General features: G+C 44.2%; 1 protein-coding gene across 2 annotated transcripts in view; it reads left to right on the plus strand.

Moving 5' to 3' along the window:
• PNPLA7 (patatin like domain 7, lysophospholipase) overlaps positions 1-23,085 on the plus strand; it is a 620,671-nt gene that overhangs the window by 142,641 nt on the left and 454,945 nt on the right. For both annotated transcript variants that reach the window (XM_077476726.1, XM_077476735.1), the window contains one exon: positions 20,070-20,198. In XM_077476726.1, coding sequence (XP_077332852.1) covers positions 20,070-20,198 — 129 coding nt within the window. The remainder of the gene's footprint in view (positions 1-20,069; positions 20,199-23,085) is intronic.

The raw sequence follows: 23,085 nt of genomic DNA on the forward strand, positions 1-23,085 counted from the left end.
GAGCCACCTCCCTCCTTGCACATCATATCCCTCTCATCTTGGATTGCTTAAATACTGTCTGTGTTGGTCAAGCTCCTCTATAACATAAAACTACATAACATTTTATGTAGCTGCCAGGGGATAAACCACTGGGAATATAAGAGATGGTCACTATAGTGACCGCTTTGAGTCTGTTGGGGCGGCTGACATCACACTAAAGATTGTGGCTCCTTGCTGAAGTCTCAGGGCCTTTCTAGTAACCAAGGGGCCAAAGCTTTTATGGCCCTACTTCTATGGATCACAGGAGTGCAGTTCGTTCCGTTTTCAGCCAACAGCAGGTTTTACTCAGCTGTAGGGATTGATCCCGACTTTACAGCCAGGTCCAGGTGCTCCGCTGGGAGACTGACCCAGCCTCTCCCTCCCCTCCCCAGCTCAGCGCTCCAATGAGTGCTGGAGAGGCAGAGCAGAGAGTCGTGACTGACAGCTCAGAGCAGACGCGACAACTGAGCGATCAATGGTGATTGATCAGTTCTCAATGCGGAGGTGGTGGGGACAGATGCAGCATAGGATCAATGCTGCATCCACTTAGGTGATTAAGGGTTGTTGTTTTTTGTTTTTTTTTATATACTCCATACTTCTCTTTTAAATGCACATCTAATCTGAGTTTTTTTTTTTGTTGAAATAAATTGTCTGTTTTCATTGCACTACTAATTTCAAACCAAACAAATACTTTTCATTACCACTCCCACCTATTTTTTGCTTTTATTTATTAAATTTTTTTTGTTTTTATTCCTCCCTCTTACCTTCCCTTATCACCTGTCCCTTTGCTGGTTGCCTCAGCTGGCCTGTTATTCCCTTTTTTGTTTACCACAACCTACATTGTCCCATTTGTTTATATGGCTATATGGATGCTTTGTATTTTTTTCATTTATCTTTTCTGTCATACAGCGGACATGCTGTGAGCATGTACCAGATCATTTCCTCTTGCTCAAAATGTATGGCTGTATACTCCTCTGAAAAGCAATTCCTCTTGCTGCTCACTTATTTTTTTTCTCTGTACTCCACACCCCCCCACCAAGAGAACACAATGGCTCAACGGGAGGAATTCCCCTGTCAACACTGTGTTGATGGGGGAAGCAAACAAATGTCTTTCCTACAAGAAAGAAATTTGTTCCATCTATGGCCAGCCTAACTGGATTAAGTAGCACAAAGTCGTGAGGGCAAACCCCTAAATAGCAGAGAACTGATTAGACCGTAGACTACAACAAAAGCACACCAGACTTGAGACAATATAGGGGAACACGCACCAACACTATCTATATCGGCCTTACTGATGTAAAAGGATGCAATTATTTACAGAACTCGGTAGCTCAAGCTGAAATTTACATGCTGCTCTTTATTGAGTTATAGAGTCTCCTCCCCCTTCCCTGCCTTCTAAAACAGATTTAAGGTTACTGCAGTGCTATGTTTAAAAAAAAAAAAAAAAAAAAAGATCTATGCACATTCCTCCAGCTGCACCCACATTCTAGAAGCAGGTGCATGTCTCTTCTCTATGATGTGACCAGGAAGTGCGCAGTGCTAGGGGTGCAACCAAATCCAGACCATTAAAAAATGTCAAAAAGCACAACCTGCAAAAGAAGTTTGTTTATATTCACCTGTCCGGCTGCCTCTTTTTGCAATCTTCGCTCCCTTCATATTCAGCACACTACTGCTGTGCTTACGCTGACCCCCAGTGTGTTCTGTGGTTCTGTCCATGTCACTACGGGTCACAGTAAATACAAAGAAAGGGAGTTAGATAGGGATTATAATGGTGCCCAATGTATAGAAGCTACAGTTTTTACTTAAAAAAATTAAATAAAAATATATATACATTTTATTACATAAATATACAGCAAACATGGGGTGCATAAAACATAAGCAGAGTAATATACAGTGGTACTGGCCAAAGCATCCATATACATGGGATGGTCACTGATGCATGTCAAGTCCTTACATGTTTCGCCAAAGAATGGCTTCTTCGGGGGAATATGTAGTCACCAGTGTTCAACAGTGGCTCTGATAATAATAAACACATAATCAATATTACAATATCAAAAAATGGAAATAATATTATGAATATAGTATGACAAAATTACAAAAAAAAAAAAAAACACACAAATCGAGTGTCATGGCTCACAGACTTTCCCACCGCACAAATCCCACCCAACTTACCAAAGGGACCCCCACAATAGGGCACAAAACCGGGCAGCCCAACAATCTCTGCAAAGGGAGGTTTCATACAGGGACCAGGCTATATTAAAATTAAGGAGAAAGAAATAAAAGGAGTGATGTACAATATTGGACATAACACAGCCCAATATGATGGGCTAACATAGCATCGATTAGTATTTGCATATACTCTAAGAAAAAGCATGGGTACAGGGGCACCAGGAAAGCCAACATCACTGTAAAGTTATAACCTCACCATATATAATACACTGTAAGTAAAAAAAAAAAGGAAGATATACCAATAAGGGTAAGGGAATCAAAGGTATTAGGAATATAAAACATATATTGAAGACAAATAAAATATAGTGGTGAAGGATGTATATTATAGAGACGCTAGAATGTGGCTAGGTATACTGAACCCTGCAGGGAAGGGATGTATCCTATTGTAAACCTGCAGTAAATAATAACCAACTAAAAGACATCCAATCGCTATATGATGGATGACGTTCGTATATAATAGTTCTCAATAATAGCCCAACATATGGTAGAAGAGGAGAAAGGAAAAGAAAGGAAAGAATAAACCCAGCACAGTAATACTTAAGGATTCCATCAAGCAGCATAAGCCCACAGATGAACACAGCATCCAAGTTTACCTTCCATCGGTATAACTGTCACAATAGCCACCCCTGGGATCCAGCTGATGGATTGCTGAAATCGCTGGCCCTATATACTCCCACTCGTTCGGCGTCTGACGTCACAGACTGAGTGCGGACGAAAAAGACTACTGCGCATGCGCCAGAGGGTCCTCCGTTTGTTTACAAACCCCAGAGTGCTGAGCGGCGGCAGACGTCTGTCACGTGACGCAACCGCATCACATGACGCAGTAAGCACATTGATGACGGTGGGCGGGACTATCCACCGCATGATAGTTCGCACAGCAGACCGGATTGGGCAGAGTGGGATGGGAGGAAAAAACCCAGGCCAGGCTAGCAGAACTCTAGCACGGTTGACAGCAACCAAACACTGGCATCTGTCCTAATAGGAGCAGACGCCCGGGGGATTCATGCAGCCACACATAATGTCCGCCCAAGGCCAATCCCAGCCACATGAACCATGACATACGATCAATAAAACATTAAAGTAATAATTAATAATCATTTAAACAAAGCATAATTGCACATGAGTTTTACAAAATACCAAAAGTAATGACAATTCCAAAGACAACAAAGGATTATTAAATGTCTGTCAAAAGATAAAGGGTATGTACATATATAAATCGTATCTTAAGTGTATAACTATGCGGTGACACAAATCACCTAATCCAGGATGGTAATATGGTGATACATAATGCGGGACAGAGGGAGGCAAGATGGAATAAAAGGTTCACGACTACTGCTTTTATTAACAAGATATCCAGGATTGAACGCACACACTTTATATAGGCAAAACATGTGAGGGGCGGTGGCATAGATTGCACGTTACTACAATTAGAAACCCGGTGGATCCAAAATTTGAATGCCACAAGATATCCCGGCTTGAACAAATATATTAGTTTCAAATATTTTCTGTAATGTAGAGACTTTATTTTTGTTAATAACAGCAGTAGTCATGAACCTTTTATTCCATCTTGCCTCCCTCTCTCCCACATTATGTATCGCCATAGCCATTTGACCATCCTGGATTAGGTGATTTGTGTCGACACATAGTTATACACTTTATAGTAGAATAATATATGTACATACCCTTTCTCTTTTTTTTGACAGACATTTAATAATCGTTTGTTGTCTTTGGAATTGTCGATACTTTTGGTATTTTGTAAAACGCATGTGCAATTATGTTTTGTTTAATACTTTTTTATTATACTTGCTTATTACTTTCATGTTTTATTGATTGCGTGTCATGGTTCATGTTGCTGGGATTGGTCCACGCTTGTTGGTGCACCGGTGTGGTTATCAATACCTATCTTCTGACTTCTGGTTCTCCACCCGTTTTTCGTCTCCCCTCCTTGCCTTGTTTGCCCTCTGTTTTCCTGGGTGGACATTGGACTGTCCACAGTTGCCTTGGGCGGACATTATGTATGGCTCCAGGGACGCCCCGGGCATCTGCTCCTATTTAGGACAGATGCCATGTTTGGTTGCTGTCACCCGCGCTGGAGTTCTGCTAGCCTGGCCTGGGTTTCTTCCTCCCATCCTGCTCTGCCCAATCCGGTCTGCTGTGCAGGCTATCATGCGGAGGATAGTCCCGCCCGCTCAGCACTCTGAGGTTTGTAGGCGAACTGAGTTCCCTCCGGCATATGCGCAGTAGCCTTTTTCTTCCACATTCGATCGGTGACGTCAGGCGCCGACCAAGTGGTGGGTATATAGGGCCGGCGATTCCAGCACTCCACCAGCTGGATCCCAGGGGCAGTCATTGTGACAGTTATACCGATGCCAGGTAAACTTAGATGCAGTGTTCATCTGTGGACTTATGCTGCTTGATGGAATCCTTATGTATTACTGCACTGAGTTTGTTTTCCTTTCTTTACCTTTCTCCTCTTCTCCCATATGTTGGCCTATTATTGAGAACTATTATATACTGACATCACCCATCATATTGCGATTGGATGTCTTTTTTAGTTGGTTATTATTTACTGCAGGTTTACAATGGGATACATCTCTTCCCTGCAGAGTTCATTATACTTGGCCACATTCTAGCGTCTCTGTAATATATATCCTTTACCACTATATTTTATTTGTCTTCAATATATATTTTTATATTCCTTTTTCTATCAAAATACATTTGATTCCCTTAGCCTTATCGGTATTTCTTCCTTCTTTTTACTTACAGTGGGTTATATATGGTGAAGTTACAACTTTACAGTGCTGTCCTGGCGCCCCTGTACCCATACTTTTTCTTAGTAGATTATATGTAAGTACTAATTGAGGCCCATCATATTGGACTGTGTTATGTCCACTAATGTACATCACTCCTTTTATTTCTCCTTAATTTTAATATAGCCTGGCCTCTGCATGCCCCCCGGGGTCGCATGACCGAAACCTCCCTTTGCCGTGATTGTTGGGCTGCCCAGTTTTGTGCCCCATTGTGGGGTTCCCTTTGGTAAGTTGGGTGGGAAAGTCTATGAGCCATGACACACAATTTGTGTATGTTTTTTTTTTTTTTTTTTTTGGAATTTTGTCATCCGATATTCATAATATTTCCATTTTTTGATATTGTAATATTGATCATGTGTTTATTATTATCAGAGCCACTGTTGAACACTGGCGACTACATAATTCCCTGAAGAAGCCATTGTTTGGCGAAACATGTAGGAACTTGACATGCATCAGTGACCATCCCATGTATATTGATACTTTTGGCCAGTACCACTGTTTGTATATTACTCTGCTTGCGTTTTATAAACCCTATGTTTGTTGTTCGCTGTATATTTATGTAATAAAATGTATATTTTATTTAAGTAAAAACTGTAGCTTCTATACATATCCCTATCCAACCCCCTTTCTTTGTATTTACCAATACAGGGATGAGGTGCTGGATCTTATGAGGTCACTCAACCCACACCCTTTACAACAGGTCACAGTAGTTACATGTCACCAGAAAGAGAACCACAGCGTCTGGTGTGGACCCATGCATCTGACACTGCCTAATGTGGTCAAATGTGAAGAATTTTTGGGTGGGAGTGAAGAGCAGAAGAAGAGAAGTGTCAGAAACCATGAACCAGGCTGAGACAGAAGTACAATTAAATCACACTTGTTTATTAATAAAAAATAAAAAGGTAAATAGAGTAAGCATAGTCAAAGCATAGCCAGAGTCCAGTAACCGGATCGAGTAGTCAGCCAGTTCAGCGGTCAATAACCAGACCGGGTAATCAGCCAGGCCAGAAGTCAGGGATCCAAGTGGAGCAACAACAAGGAGGATAAGGAGCCAGAAGGGATGTCAGCAAGCCAGTATTTAAACAGAACCGCAGGAGATGGTTTCTTGTGATGTGACCAAGTCGAAGGCAGAGATGAAGTGAGCTGGACAGCTTTAAGTAGGCAGGTCAGATGAGTAGGATCAGGAACAGCTGGGTGACTGTGGAGAGAGATGAGAGCTGGCAATTAGCCGACAGCTGAGCAGCCAGCCCAGAGAAGGAAGGGCTAAGCCAGCCCTGACAGGAAGATGGAACATGTGAATTTAAATCCTATTTTTGTCAAATCTTCCTTTTTTCAAAAACCTTTTTTTAATGCTGTGTCATAGTTCCTTTTAAGAAAAAAATAAATAAAAAAAGAGTAAGGTTCAAAACACTAAGACCCCTTTCACACTGCCGCGCCCATAGCGTCGGTGGTAAAATGCCGCTATTTTTAGCGGCATTTTACTGTCGGATTTGCAGCGTATTTCGGCCGATAGCGGGACGATTTTACCCCCCGCTAGTAGCCGAGAAAGGGTTGAAATCACCAGCAATGGCGGCGTTTTGCCGGCGGTATTGCAGCGTTGCCCCATTGATTTCAATGCGGAGCAGCGGTGGAGGAGCGGTAAACACACTACTCCTTTGCCGCTCCAAAGAAGCTGCTGGCAGGACTTTTCCTGACGTCCTGCCAGCACACCGCTCCGGTGTGAAAGCCCTCAGGCTTTCACACTTTGAGACAATGGTGTAGCAGTTTGAGGGCGGATTGCAGGCGCTATTTCTACTGCTATAACGCCTGCAAAACGCCCTCGGTATGAAAGGGGTCTAAGTGGTGAATGCAGAACCCCATAGAGCCCAATCAGAATCCATTTCTGAACTTATCTAACATCAGCAAAGTGAAATCTGCTTGGCTGCTCTGTGTTAATGCCCTTTTCAATTTAGTTCTTTGCTTCTAGCATTCCTTATTAAATACAAAGCTGTATGTATCTTTAGAAAAGCTTGGTGCCCCTACTTTACAGTGTACATGTTGCTGTTTACAGACATGCTGTTCAGGGAATTCTTCATTAGTCACCGTGGTCAGGTACAGACGCTTCTCTCATCCGATACGAGTGATCAGCTGTCACAGCCCAAGTCACAGTACCAGTCTGCAAATTGTGCACAATGTAGAAATTTATTTACACTCAGCACAATCTCATTCATTATTTCTGCCCTGGGGATATTTGTCAGTCGAGTTCTCACCATGGAAATATTAAATGAAATTGGAAAGAGGGAGCGCTGCGTTATTAGCATTGCTCGCTGTGCCAGGCTGCTGGTTATACAGAAATATATATTCCATGAGGAATAAAACCCCTCACTTCCAGTAAACCAGCAATTTATTCCACATTAAGAAAATTATTTTTCCCCATTTTATAGAGGGCTCTGTTATATTATTGCAGTTTTAATATTGCACACGTCTGTAATTTAATCGTCCTTTTGGGCTTGGGTGTGCAGGGAATTTACTATTGGCTGATTGTTAACTTTATTATAGGTCAGTTCCATGTTTTTTGAGCCCCTTTTCTTTTTAGATTATATGCACATTTAACCTATTTTAAACTCCTTTTTTTTTTTTTTTTTTTAAACCTATAAAAGCCTCCCTTTTGTAGCCATCTAAAAGCCCTGAGTCTGTGAGCAGCAAGCTTGCGGAGCTCCTCCGGCACCGATTCATCCTGAACAGCATCCGTTATCCCTACCTAGATACCGACCTTGTAGTCACCACCGCACTGCCCACTACCCTCACGGGCACCCGCTGGAATGGGTCGGAACGGTCCTGCGAGCCAGAAATCCGCCGCAGACCGGGCGGCCACGCTGACGGGCAGCAAGGCCAAAGATGGCGCCGGCGCGTCCTCCGCCACGGGGAAATCCTTTAAAGGCAAGGCACAGGCGAAGGCTGACTCCGGCCCCTCGGCGAACTCACATGTGCCCTCCGGTATTCCGGGTAAGCCGAAACCACCGACAACTATCAGGGAACATTTTGCGGATTCTCCGCATGGACAGCATACCCCCCCCCCCAGCGTCCCCGAGAGCAGAGCAGGCCGTAGACCCCTGGGAGGAGGGTGAGGCCTGGGAGAGAGGCAGCGATCCGGGGGATCCCAATCCACAGGGGGACAGGGGGTCGGAGGGGGAGAGAACGGCAGAGGGTGAGGAGGAACTTACTTTGAAGCATGTTATGGACGCTATCCATCAATGCCAAACCACTCTGACCACACAGATCGAAACGGTTAGGCTGGATCTCTCTATTGTTAAACATGACATGCAAAAGATTCGCTCTAGGATTTCCACCGCGGAGCAAAGAATCAGTGAGGTGGAGGACAATATGCAACCTATGTCTGCTACTCTCCGCACACATCAACAAGAGATTACTGAACATGCTGCTAAATTGGGAGACCTTGAGGACCGAATGCGCAGGAATAATTTACGTTTCGTGGGATTCCCTGAGGGTGCGGAGGGCAAGGACGCGGAGCAGTTCCTGGAGCAATGGCTGAGCACTCTGTTGGGACGGGAGGCACTGTCACCTCTGTTTGCAATCGAACGGGCTCATTGGATGCCCATGCGCCCTATGCCCCCTGGAGCCCCTCCGCGACCCATTTTAGCCAAGATCCTTTATTTTCGGGATAAAGAATGCATTATGCGCACCGCGCGGAACTTACAAGATATACAATACAACGGAAAAAAGATCTCCATTTTCCCGGATTTTTCTGCTACTACTCAAAAGCAAAGAGCGGCCTTCCTCCATGTTAAGAAACGCCTCCGAGAGAAAAATCTTCCATATAGTATGATGTACCCGGCCAAATTACGAGTTGTTAATGACGGCAAGGTACAATTTTTCCTTTCACCCAATGAAGCCTCGGATTGGTTGGATGGACTGTAACATTCCGGTCCCTGCCTGTTTTCTCATGGCCGACACGTTGTGTGCCTTCCCTGTAGTTTCTGATGGAATTCTATACACAGGGCGGAGGACGACCAATCTATGCGGTATTTTCTGGTTGACTTTATTCTGTTCTTGTTCCCCTTTGCAGTTGTCCTACCCAAAGCACCGGAATTGACACTGAACCGCCATTTTGCCCTGCTGGCGGTCCCGGACCTGGCGTCTACAATTACTCTGGGATGCGCATATCTTTCTTTGGTTACTGTATCAGGTGCCTTATTTGTGATATGTTTTGCCGGAGGAGGCACAAGCTTCCTCTTTTCTGATCTGACAGAGTTTTTCTTACTAAACTGACACTGGGAGCAACGACTGGTCACTCCCTGGACTAAACAGTTTTTCTGTTTTTCTTTCCCTTTTTGGTTTTCTTTTTGGGCTAAAGCTCGTTATGGTTGGGGGTAATGAGCAGGGAGGGGGGAGGGGGGAATGGGGAAGGTTAGCCTGGAGATGTTTGCTCCTGTTTTTTTTCCTTGGTATACCTGATGCACGCACGCAACGACACCGAAAATATTGGTGGGAGTTTCAACTTTTTCATTTTAGGTTTATTGTCTATAATGTGTCGGGGGGGAGGGGGGGGGAGTGGGACCCTTTTGCTGTCCTGCCCTCTCTCCTCTCCCCCCTTCATATGACTACTGCATTATACGAATGAGCTTTAACTGTCTTACTTGGAATGTCAGGGGGCTGAACTCGAAGATTAAGAGATCACTGGTCTTTGACTATTTGAAACGCACTAAGGCGCAAATAATTATGCTTCAGGAAACTCACCTGATGGGTTCAAAGGTTATGGCCCTGAAAAAGAGGCATATTGCCCATGCTTTCCATGCCACTTACTCGACCTATTCTAGAGGGGTATCTATACTCATATTACGGTCCCTACCTGTCCAGATACTAGAGGTTAGGACTGACCCGCAGGGGTGCTATGTAGTGGTCATACTGCAATACCTGGGTGTGTTATATACTTTGGTAAACCTTTACATGCCCCCACCATTTGATTTACAAAGATTGGGAGCCTGCATGGCGGTGGTTCTCCCTATGTTGCGTGGTCACCTTATTATGGGAGGGGATTTTAACCAGGTTATGAATGCTGATCAGGATAGGCTACGCTGCACTAGACCATCATCTACGGTGTTAAGTGACTGGGCTGCGTCCTATGACCTCAAGGAGGTCTGGCGATGGAAGCACCCGGATACCCGAGAATTCTCTTGTGCATCGGCATCCTATAGATCGCTTTTTAGATTGGACATGTTTTTCCTCTCTGGGGCTGCATTGCCAGAGGTGGAGGCTATCTCCTATCTACCCAGGGCTATATCGGATCACTCACCCCTACAACTGACTATGAGAGCGGGCATTGTCCTGGGTGAGCGTGTGTGGAGGATGAGCCCATACTGGTTGCAGGAGACCATGGTAGCATCAATTTGTAGGGACGCAGTGACACACTTTTGGAAGGAAAATAGGGAAGAGGTCCCCGAACTAATCACCTGGGACGCTTTCAAAGCGGTCTCTAGGGGGGCGTATATGCAAGGAGTATCGGATTTCAAGAGAGCGACTGGGGACTGTTTGAGAACTCTGGCCAATCAGTTACAGGGGGCAGAAGACTCTTACGTTAGAGATCCCTCGCCTCATCATTATCAAACTCTGCAAAGTGTTAGTAGGGAGTATGAACTTGCACTGCTCTCGAAAACACAAAAGAAAAATCTATACCAACGTCAACGGATTTTTGAGATGGGGGACAGAAGCGGGAAATTGCTGGCGTTTTTGGCCGCTCCGCTCCCGGACCCTATTTTCATCCCCTGTGTTTATGATACCTCAAACACTCTCAGGGATACTCAGGAGGAGATTGTGGAAACTTTTTACAAATTTTACACGGAATTGTACCGCTCCCAAGCCCATTATACCATCCCGGAATTATATGAATATGTGGATAGAATTGACTTCCCGGTACTACCCTTAGAACAAAAGATGTCTCTAGAATCACCTATCTCCGCCGAGGAGATACTGCTTACCATTAAAAGTTTTGCTAAACATAAAACTCCAGGCCCAGATGGCTTCCCTATAGAGTGGTATTTAGAATATCAAGATGTCCTAATCCCTAGACTAAGAAAGCTTTACTCGACTATTTTTGAGCAAGGCTGCTTACCATCATCTATGAAGGAGGCCCTAATTGTATTAATTCCCAAGCCCAATAAAGACCCACAATACTGTGAATCCTACAGACCCATCTCGTTAATTAATACGGACTTAAAAATTTTATCTAAGATTCTGGCCACCCGTCTAAATACCATCATTAGTGCTCTTATTAATCCAGACCAAACTGGCTTTATCCCCGGTAGGTCCACTTATAGTAATATTCGCAGATTATACACTAATTTACAAGCCCCCAATAAATTGTCTGTCTCCCGAGCTATTGTATCTTTAGATGCCCACAAGGCATTTGATTCCGTGGAGTGGCCGTACCTTATATATATTATGGAAAAATTCGGTTTTGGACAGAATGTTATCACCTGGATTAGGATATTGTATGATCAACCTATTGCCCGGCTTAGGCTTAATGGGATTATTTCTAGACCCTTCAGAATCCACAGGGGCACCAGACAGGGTTGTCCTCTGTCACCCCTGTTGTATGCTCTGGCAGTGGAACCTCTAGCGAGGTTATTGAGGAGTTCTCCGGAACTTCAGGGCATGTGGATTGGCTCCTTGGAAGAACGTATCTCGCTATATGCTGATGAAATGTTGCTCTACTTGTCAAACCCTAAATACACGATTCCCAAAATGCTGAGGTTGATCACTGATTTCGGCGTATATTCAGGCCTGAAGATTAACTGGACTAAGTCCACTGTATTTTCGTTAGACTCAGAGTCCCCTGACCACTTGCCACAACATTGTCCGCTTCAATTCACAACATCGTTTAAATACTTGGGGGTGGTGGTTAGGCTACCGATTTCGGCATACATCCAGGATAACCTTCTTCCTTGTATAGCTTCGCTTAAGGCTAAACTCAATAACTGGGTGGGTTTACCTCTTACATTGATGGGGAGGGCTAATTTATTTAAAATGGTGTTTTTCCCTAAGTTGCTGTATGTTTTGGCGAATTGCCCAGTGTATGTACCAAAGAAGATCTTTCAAGAGATTGACTCTTTGATATCTACATTTTTATGGTCTCCCAAGAATCCACGGATTGCATTGGCTACTTTACAATTACCTATACACAAAGGGGGGCTAGCAATACCGAATCTGCGATTGTACTACTATGCATCACAGTTGGTATATGTTCATTGGTGGCTATTTCCACAGTTGAACAATGCTGCTACTGCAACAGAGGCAGCGTTGCTCTCCTCCTATGAAACACTGTCAAATGTGATCTTTAGAGGAGCGATTTCTGAGAGGAGGGGTACAGATATGATTGCAAACTCTCTCAAAATCTTTAAGATATGTAAGACACTGGTACCTGAACCCCACCCCACGATTTCTCCTAATCAACCCATATGGAATAATCCGGTGTTCCCACATTTTAGAGATCTCCCTTTCGCTGGCAATTGGGCCGAAAGGGGTTTGAAATATGTCCACCAATTATACGAGGAGGGTAGATTTAAAACCTTTCCGGCGTTCCGACAAGAGTTGGGTATACCTGAATCCTGGAGGTTTAGATATTTACAGTTGCAGCATGCGGCCGAGTCTCAACTTGGGCTCCGGGCTGTTACCTTTCAGAATTCTACTTTGGAAGGGGCGCTTGCCCAACCAGAACATACTAAACTGGTTTCCAATTATTACAAATTATTGAATGAGCCTAAAATTTCTAGATTGCAAATCCTGAGACAACAATGGACGAGGGATGTACCTGACCTGTCGGACGATAATTGGGAGGAACTTCTAGATACTTATTTTAGCACTGCTATTTCCGCCAGAGATAAAATGATCCAGATACGCATTTTTCATAGGATATACTATACTCCTCTACGCCTTTTCCGTATGCGGAAACTGCCTTCTCCTCTGTGTCATAAATGTGGTAGGGAAGAAGGTAACCTACTACATATGTTGTGGGACTGTGAGCGGATAAGACCATTTTGGTCTCAGGTGACCCACTTTGTGGCGACTACCTTTGACCTCCCCAATATTTGTAGCCCTAAATGGTGCCTCCTCTCAGTTTTTGAGGAGGTTGGCATTAGTAACCATCAGAAACAATTTTTGCGTTTTCTCCTATATTATGCTAGGAAGACGGTCCTATTACATTGGACGCGCACATCATTGGTCTCCCTGAACAAATGGAAAGCTTTGATTAACCAAGACTTGCCAATATATAAAATAACGTATGAAACAAGGGGTAAGCCAGGGAAATTCCTCAAAATATGGGGAGACTGGGTGGATGGGATAGATACATGTAATTCTGCTCCTCTATGATCTGTTGTGCGGTAATTAGCGCTGCCATGGGATTTCTAGGCCCTTGACAGGATGATTTGAGGTTCTAGACCTCATACCCACCTAATTGGCATCCTTATGAGTGCATCTGTTCTTTGTTGGGTTGTTTGTTGTTGTTGGGAGGGTGGGGGGAGAGGGTGGAAATAAAAAATACAAGTGGAATATGATTTTGATATAACTGAGGTACAAGGCAATTATTGTTGTACGGCTTGTAATTGTTTATCAAGTTATGTTTATATCCCACAAAGATGTATACAGTCTGCTTATTATATATGTCTGTGCCAAATATTATTAATAAAAAACGGAGTTTCAAAAAAAAAAAAAAGCCCTGAGTCTGCTACTGGGTACAGTGTATGTGGATGTGATGTCAACAGCCCCAGCATACACAGCTGTCACATAAGTGGTGGTCAACTTTCTTGATATGGGACTTCGTGTGGCCCCTGACATCCCTAAAGGGCCACACATAATATTTAATGTAATGCTACAGAAAGCTATATCATGAGGAGATTGCAGGACACCGCACTCCCATCAGTCAGAATAATAAGAGGACAGTGAAACAGCCAAACCCACTACGCGTTTCATCCCACTACAGGGCTTGATCGAATAAATGTGTCAGTTTCACTGTCCTCTTACTATTCTGACTGATGAGAGTGCGGCATCCTTAGACTTTGTCATAGTTTTGCTATTCTGGATGTGTATCCAGATGCTGTGTATCCAGATGCTTGGAATCACAGGGGCAGTGTGTGGGCACTTAGAGTGGCACTCCAAGTTTGTTTATACAGACTACAGAAAGCTGTCAAAGACTAGACATGCAGCAGGAGATGGTTACAGACTGCTAATATGCTATAGCAATTGTTGGAGTTTGTGAACATGCTGTACTAGTTGTAAGAAACTGGGGACATGCCTCAGAAAATTGTCATAGACTAAGTGGGGTATGTCAATCCTTGAGTGGCCATTTGAGACAGGTGCTCAAGGTTATCCTTGATCAGCAGGCCTAGGATTTAGCCGAGTTGCCAGGGGCTTCGTGTTTTTGCAATTGACGCAATGAGAGATTCTACTCTGCAGACCTTTTGCCTTACTCTTGGGTTGGTGCATATGCGTAGAATCTAATGGTTGAAAAATTGGTCAGCCGAAGTGCCATGCAAAAAACTCCTGGCTGGTTTTCCTTTCCGTGGTGAAAGGCTGTTTGGGGATGATTTGGACACATATATCCAAAAACTATCAAGTGGAAAGAGTACCCTTTTGCCAGTTAAGAAAAGGAGTAAACGTCCCTCATTTAAGAGGGCTTCTTCTCCAGGGTATCAGCGTCCAGGCAGTCACGACGGCCTATGTCGTCAGGTTCAAGAAGTAAACCCCAGGGACAAAAGAAGTCTTGGGGCAGGAAACCTACAAGACAGAATACTAAAGCCTCTTTATGAAGGGGCGCCCCCGCTCGCTCAGTTCTCAAGGGTATGGCAGGTAGCGTTTCAAGACAGATGGGTGGTCTCCACAATAGGTCTAGGGTAGGTCTAGAGTTTCCGAGAGTTGCTGTCTCCTTGTTTTCTCAGACCAAACGTCCCCAAAGATCCAGAGTCTCTCTTTCAAGCATTAGACCAACTTTTGACTCAAAAAGTGATCATGGTGGTCCCCATGGAAGAGCAAGGGTTGGGGTTTTACGCAAACCTTTTCACGGTGCCAAAACCCAATGGAAGAGTCAGACCCATTCTAGATCTCAAAGATCTAAATTGATTCCTGAAAATCCACTCTTTTCGCATGGAATCAATCCGATCAGTTATCTCCATCCTCCACAAGGAGGAGAATGTCTGGCGTCAATCGACATCAAGAATGCATACCTGCATGTGCCTATATTCCCCGCTCACCAGAAGTATCTGCGTTCCGAGGTAGAAAAACTAAATTTTCAGTTTGTAGCTTTACTTTTCGGTCTAGCTACGGTACCTTGGGTGTTTACAAAAGTTCTGGCCAAGTTAAAGGCTCAAGGTATAACAATTGTGGCATACCTAGACGACCTGCTCTTGATAAGACCGGTCAGTAGCCGTTTAGACCAAAGCATGGTCACCACAGTCAACTACCTGGAATACCTAGGTTGGAGCCTCAATCTAGAGAAATCTTCTTTAAAACCAGTAAGAAGACTAGAGTATTTGGGTTTGATCATAGATACAGCCCAGAAAGGTGTTTTTACCCCAGGCAAAAATCGGTTCCATAAAAGAGCTGGTTCAGTAGGTCAGGGTTAAGAAGGATCCTTCTATTCGCCTTTGCATGAGGTTACTGGGAAAGATAGTGGCTTCTTTTCAAAGTGGTTCCCTATGCTCAGTTTAATTCAAGACTTCTGCAAAACAGTATCCTGTTTGCTTGGAATAAGAAGGTCCAAGCGCTAGATTTTCCAATGAGTCTGTTGCCAAAAGTGCACCAGAGCCTCGGTTGGTGGAGGATATCCAAGAATCTGCAGAAGGGGAAATTTTTCATGCCGGTTACTTGGAAGGTGGTAACAACAGATGGCAGCCTTTCTGGCTGGGGAGCAGTCCTGGAAGAAGCAACTGTCCAAGGACAATGGTCCAGGGCTGAAAGGACCTTGCCCATCAAAATTCTAGAGATTCGGGCAGCACGTTTAGCCCTAAAGGCCTGGACATTCAGGTTGCGGAATTGTCCGGTCAGGATTCAATCCGACAATGCCACAGTAGTGGCTTGTATCAATCACCAAGGGGGCACCAGAAGTCATGCAGCCCATGGAGAGGTGAACCATATCCTAGCCTGGGCAGAAGAGCATGTGCCATGCATATTGGCAATCTTCATTCCAGGGATAGAGATTTGGCTGGCGGACTACTTGAGTCGCCAACAGTTGTTCCCTTCACCTCAACATCTTCTTGGTCATATGCCAAAGATGGGGGGTGGGTCCCGGATGTGGATCTGTTTGCGTACAGGTTCAACAACAAAGTCCACAACTTTGTATCAAGCACAAGGGATCCGCTCGCTTGCGGAACAGACGCCTTATTGACCCCGTGGGATCGGTTCTCGCTGATTTATGCATTCCCTCCTATTCTGTTGCTACCTCATCTTCTTCGCAGGATCAAGTAGGAAAAGTTGGTGGTTCTTATGGCCCCAGCGTGGCCCAGAAGGTCCTGGTATGCAGAAATCGTAAGGATGGCAGTAGGGGACCCATGGACCCTACCACCATGTCCAGACCTGCTCTAGCAGGGACCCCTACTCAATCCTACCTTACAAAGGCTAAATTTAACGGTTTGGCTATTGAAACCCACATTCTGAAGAATCGTGGGCTTTCAAGGTCAGTGATTTCTGCCATGGTTAATGCAAGGAAGCCAGCTTCCAAAGCCATTTATTAGAGTCTGGAGGGCATATGTTTCCTGGTGTGAATCCAGGAGTTGGCATTCTAGAAAATATGTTATAGGTAGAATCCTTGCTTTTCCGCAAATGGGATTAGAGATGAAGCTGGCCTTGAATACCATCAAAGGTCAGGTCCCGGCCTTATCGCTATTGTTCCAACGACCACTTGCTTTGCATTCTCTGGTTTGTAATTTCATACAGGTGGTAACACTGTTTAATCCACCGGTTAGGTCACCCTTGAAATCTTGGGACCTGAATCTAATTTTGTCGGCTTTACAAAAACGGCCTTTTGAGCCGATACAGCATACTCCCTTGATCCTTTTGACAAGGAAGTTAGTTTTTCTGGTTGCCATATCTTCTGCAAGAAAAGTATCAGAGTTGGCTGCTCTTTCTTCCAAAGAGCCATATTTAATTATTCACAAGGATAAGGTGGTATAGCGCCCAAGTATCCTAACTTTCTACCCAAGGTAGTGTCAGGCTTTCATCTAAACCAGGATATTGTTCTGCCTTCATTTTTTCCAGAACCCTGTTTCACGGAAGAGAAGTCGCTACATTCTCTTGATGTAGTGAGAGACTTGAAAGCAACTGGTCAGATTCGGAAAATGGATGTTTTGTTTGTGTTGCCTGAAGATCCTAGAAAAGGGCAGGCAGCATTGAAATCCACTATCTCTAAGTGGATTCGGCAAGTGATTGTTCAGGCTTATGGTTTGAAGGGGAAAATTACACCTTTTCAAATCAAAGCGCTCTCCACCAGGGCTGTTAGTGCTTCGTGGGCAGTGCATCACCAAGCCTCCATGGCTCAAATCTGCAGGGCCACAACTTGGTCTTCAGTCCATATATTTACCAGATCACGAGGATATCGCTTTTGGGCGCAGTGTGCTGCAGGCAGCAGTATAGTCAGGTCTGATGACACCCTACTTTTGTTTGTGTCTCTCCTCAGATAGCATTGCTCTGGGACATCCCATATAGTTACTACTATGGCTCTGTGTCCCGTAATGTACTATAAAGAAAATAGGATTTTTATAATGGCTTGCCTGTGAAATCCTTTTCTTGAAGTCCATCACGGGACACAGAGATCCCTCCCCTCTTTCTGGTATACACCTGTATTGCTTTGCTAAAAGAACTGTGGTACTCCCGGTAAGGGGAGGGGTTGTATAGGGAGTAAACTTCTTGTCTAGGGTGTGCCAGTGTCCATCACCTGAAAATGGCCTACTGATATATAACCCATATAGTTACTACTATGGCTCTGTGTCCCGTGATGTACTCCAAGAAAAGGATTTTACAGGAAAGCTGTTATTAAAAACCCATTTTTTTTTTTTTTTTTTTTTTTTAACCACTTCAATACAGGGCACTTTCACCCCCTTCCTTCCCAGCCCAATTTTCAGCTTTCAGCGCTCTAGCGCTTTCAGTGACAATTGCGCGGTCATGCTACACTGTACCCAAATGAAATTGTTATCATTTTGTTCGCACAAATAGAGCTTTATTTTGGTGTTATTTATTCACGACTCCGTTTTTTTTTTTTTGCGATATAAGCGCAAAAAAAGCGGAAATTTGGGAAAAAAACAATATTTTCTTTTTTCTATTTGAAAAGAAATCCAATAAAATCAAATTTTGTCATAAATTTAAGCCAAAATGTATTCTGCTACATGTTTTTGGTAAAAAAAATTCCGTTAAGTGTATAATAATTGGTTTGTGTGATCACGGACATATGTACGCAAATGATCATGTACATATGTGTGCAGGTGATCACGTACATATGTGTGCAGATAATCATTGGGACATGTGATTTTAGTGGGACATATGTGGGGGACATGTTTTTATTATTAGGGACATGTGTTTTTATTATTTGGGGACATGTATGTTTTGGGGACATGTGTGTTTTGGGGACATATGTGGGGACTGTGTTTTCACTGTGTGGTGTGTTGTGTGTTTACACTACACTGATGATCAGTGAGTAAAAAGCTGTGAAAAGCAGCCCATACTCACTGATCATCAGCCGGCTGCAGCGTTCTGCTCTCCTCTTCTCAGCGGTGACTTCCGTGTGAGGAGAGGAGAGCCGATTGCCTAGCAACCGGCTGTTTGTTTACATCACATGACGGCCGTGATTGGACACGGCCGTCATGTGATCAGGAGGGCCAATCACAGAGCCCTCCTGCCGATCTGAGATGTGCCGTGTCCGGGTGACACGAGCACATCGGGATCGCGCCGCTGCGCGGGCGCGCGCGCGCGCGATCCCGCTGCTCCTGAATGACGTTCCTGAACGTCCTATCAGGAGCAGGCGGCTCCCACCCGGCCGTATATATACATTGGCCGGGTGGGAAGTGGTTAATAACGGAGCCCTTTGGAGTTAAAAGCTGACACAATGAATAAGTTATATTCACACCTGCCTATCCTGTATATTATATTATGCTGTTTGAAGGTTTATATAATCCAGAATAGGGGTAGCTATTATTCTATTGTTGGAGTGGAGGTCAGAAAACCTTAGCCCTGAAAAATGTAAGAGGTATAGCCACATATTATTTCTAAGCTTTTTTTTTTTTCTTCTTTCACATATACTTGTTAGCCTGGGACTTGCATAGTGTTTTTTTTGTTTCCATTCAGACAAATTTATAAAAGGAAATAAGTAAACCTGGTAGAAACCTGGGTATTTCAAAGTAAGCATGTGATTTAAAAAAAAAAATTTAATTGGCTGAGGTCTCAATCAATGAAGACTGCATGTCAGCACAGTCAATAGATCATGAGACATAGACCGGTTGAAATCTCAACCTTTCTTGAAAAAGTTGACTTCATACCCATCCCCTCCTGTTTTTCAAGACTCTCTGATGGTCAAGGAGGCCAACCTTCCCCCTGAGGGTCCTGTAGAGATGTTTTGGAGGTGGGAGGGGCAGAGCCAGGCTTGCTTAAAGTGACCTTGTCACTGGTATAAAAATGCTGCAATGGTGCTACACCGTAAGAGAATAGCAATACTTACCACTTTGCCCAGTTGTAGACCTAGGTCCACCTCTGTTATCTGATACTTCCAGGTGTGTTGTATAATGTGTCTGCCGCTGTGCATTGTGGTTTATCCAAACAACTGCTACATCAGTACTCTGTCCTGTGTTCATTGAGGACAGCTGATGGAACCACAGCTCACAGAGGAGTTTTGAGTGTGTCAGCAGCACTTCTAGCTTTGCAACAGAACAAAGGATTCGGTCGCTGCCACTTTTGCAGTCAAGGCTGGGGTATAGAAGATTATGGTTAAGGTGAAGTTTGCTTATCCTGTATTGTTTGTCTTATTTTGTGCTTTAGGGACACCCGGCTCCCTACAAGACCGTTTCAGCAAGAGCCGCCACAGCTTCTACCATCCTGAGGCTTCCAGCTAACGCGTTTCAAGATGTGTTTTCCAAGTACCCTGAGACCCTTGTGAGGGTAGTGCAGGTAACTGAGATAAAATCTGGGTTAACTCCAGTGTGAAATCCGGCGAATATTGAAGAATCCATATATTTGTTAAAAAATATGATATATTATTTATTTTTTTTGGACATACAGCTAATGTTTGTACTTTTATTTGTCTTTGCTAGCTTCTTGTAATCCTGATAATAGCATCACTCAAACTGGGAGAGCGAGAGGCAGCACCATTAGCCAATCGTGGGGGGGGGGGCTGTTTTTTCTTTGAATGGTGCTTGTCTGAACTGGCTTATATAAAGGCAAAGCACAATGACAAATGATTCAAAGTGTCTTTTAGGCCGAATTGAATGGCACCCGAGCCTCGTGTCCGAAGAAACGAGGTCTTGCCTGTAAACGCTTCTCTTTTCCCAGGATCCAGTACTTGTGGTAGTAAGACCATAACGTTTTACTGGCGTTGGTACTATTTCAGGTCCAGGATTGTGGGTTTCCTCAAGGATCCCCAGCTCCTGAAGGTTTAACGGAACCCACCGTGAAGGGTGAGGAGTGGGTCCATTGGTTTTACCACAGAAAACCCTGCGACAGGAAAGGTAAGGAGTTTTTTCTAAGAAATTTAATTTTCTTATGAATGTCTCCTTTTAAGTTAGTAAATGTTGTCATGCTTATGTGTCACCACTGGGGGCTGTATAGAGCACATGCCTTCTCACGCTTCCTCAGAGAGCTCACGTTGTGTCCAGAACAAGCAGTTTTCCTTTCCTCCAGCCAGCAGCAGCCGACCTCCGGTAAGTCTGTGCCAAGAGAGCGTGGCATTGGTGTCCTTCAATGGCCAGCACAGGAAGGAGTGTTATTAAAAAGCACTAGTGTTGCTGCAAGCTGCAGAGGGACACAAGAGCGTAGAGGAGCATATAAGAGGTTGGTGACACAAGCATTCTTTTTGAACACATTTACTATTGCATCAGGCTGAGCGTTAATAGCAGCGGCGGTGGCTGACTATTGCTCAAGTAGTTGATGCGCTTTCTTCTGGTAGTACTTCTGCTTTGTGCATCGGGCTATATTCAGAAGGGGATGTTGAAACACCCCCAAAAAAGGAGCTAAAAGGGTCTCCATCAAGATCTGGAAAGCTTTTTCTTCAAATGGCATCCTCCCCTGAGAGGGGGTGGCTGGTCAGAGTGAGCATCGGGGCCATGAAATGTTTTCAACTGTTTTCAACACTGCAGCCCCTGTTCTTTCACTCTTTGTTTTCGTATCCATGGTAAGTTTTCAAAAGAAGTTTAGTGACTTTAATCACATCCCAGAGTGGTTTATCGCATCCCAGTGTGATCAAGATGCGACAGCTTCTCTTCCGTTTTCCTAAAACCCTCAGACTGAGGAACTAGGGGTCAGGAGAAGACGGTTCCATCAGGGGACTGTGGTGAGGCTGATGACTCCTCTTCTGAGGTGTCAATTGCTTGTACAATTTTCTTGCTGAATGATCCGCTTCACATTTATGTACCCTTAAAGTGGTTGTAAACCCTTACAAACCACTTTGACCTACAGGTAAGCCTAGATTAAGGCTTACCTGTAGGTCCAAGAAATATCTCCTAAACCTACACGGTTTAGGAGATATTTCCTAAAAGACAGTCACAGCTGTCTACAGCACATGCGCCGTAGACAGCAGTGCACAGGCGCACTATCGCCGTTAGCAGCAAGCAATATGCCGTTAGTGGTGGCTCCCATGCGCATGCGCGGGAGTGACATCATCGCTGCTCCGGCGCTGTGAGTGGCCGGAGCAGCGATACCCTGAAGAAGATGGATGCTCCGAACTACAGGGGACAGTGGTGACATCGCTGGCTCCTGTGTCAGGTAAGTGACACATAATGGGTTACTATGTGATGCATAGTAGCCCATTATGCTTTACCTTTACAGGGAGACAGAGGAAGTAAACCCATCAGGGTTTACTTCCTCTTTAACTGAGTGTTGGGTTAAATAAAGCCTCCTCAACCTGTGCATACTTTTTTCTGTCCATTCATTGCTGGGAAATTTTTTTTTTGTATCTGGAGGATCACCCAGATAAGAATTATTCCATTCTAAAAAGTTTTTCACACTTTATCCCATGGTAGAGAAAATTCTCTAAGTGGGGTATACCAGCATTTAACACTACTATATCCTTTGTGAGTAAATTTTACTTGCCCAGCAGACATTACTCGAATACTTAGGGATCCAATAGATAAAAGGTTGGATTTCCTATTAAAAAAAACAAAAAAAAACCCACTATTTTTCTCTGGCAGGCTAAGTGTCTCAGCCTGCGCTGACAGTAATTGGTTAAATCGTTGAGAAACCAGTTTTAACAGGTGTTTAAGGTTATCCTGCTCAGCAGGTCCAGGAGGCCGATTTATGTTTGCAATAGTTGCTATGACAGATTGCGCCTTCGCTAAGCGTCATGCAAAAAGTTCCTGGCTAGTCTTCCCTTTTGCGGTTAGACAGCTATCTGGGGATATTTTGGATATATCCAAAGAATTTCTGGCAAAAGAAAGATACCCCTTTTGCCTTTTAAATTAAGGACTAATTGTGTTTTTTATTTCAAATTTCCTTCTTCTGTGCCAGGGGCTTCAGCCTCCAGGCAGTCACGATGGCCTCCGTCGTCAGGTTCAAAGGGTAATCCTCCGGTTTAACCCCAGGAACAAAAGAGGTCTTGAAGGGAGGAAGCCTACAAGATACTGTAGGCTCCTTATGAGGAGGTGCCCCCGTTTGCTCAATAGGGACGATTCTACAGTTCTCATGGATCTGGCAGAAGGAATGTCAAGACGAATGGGGGACTTCCTCAATATCTCCAACGTACAAACTGGAGTTCCAAGAGAGACACTGTGTGTGTGTGTGTGTGTGTGTGTGTGTGTGTGTGTGTGTGTGTGTACAGTATGCGTGTGTATGTGTATGTGTGTGT

The sequence above is a fragment of the Lithobates pipiens genome, unplaced genomic scaffold, assembly GCF_037356315.1.
Source record: "Lithobates pipiens isolate NorthernLeopardFrog02 unplaced genomic scaffold, aLitPip1_a1.2 Scaffold_1, whole genome shotgun sequence".
NCBI lineage: Eukaryota > Metazoa > Chordata > Amphibia > Anura > Ranidae > Lithobates > Lithobates pipiens.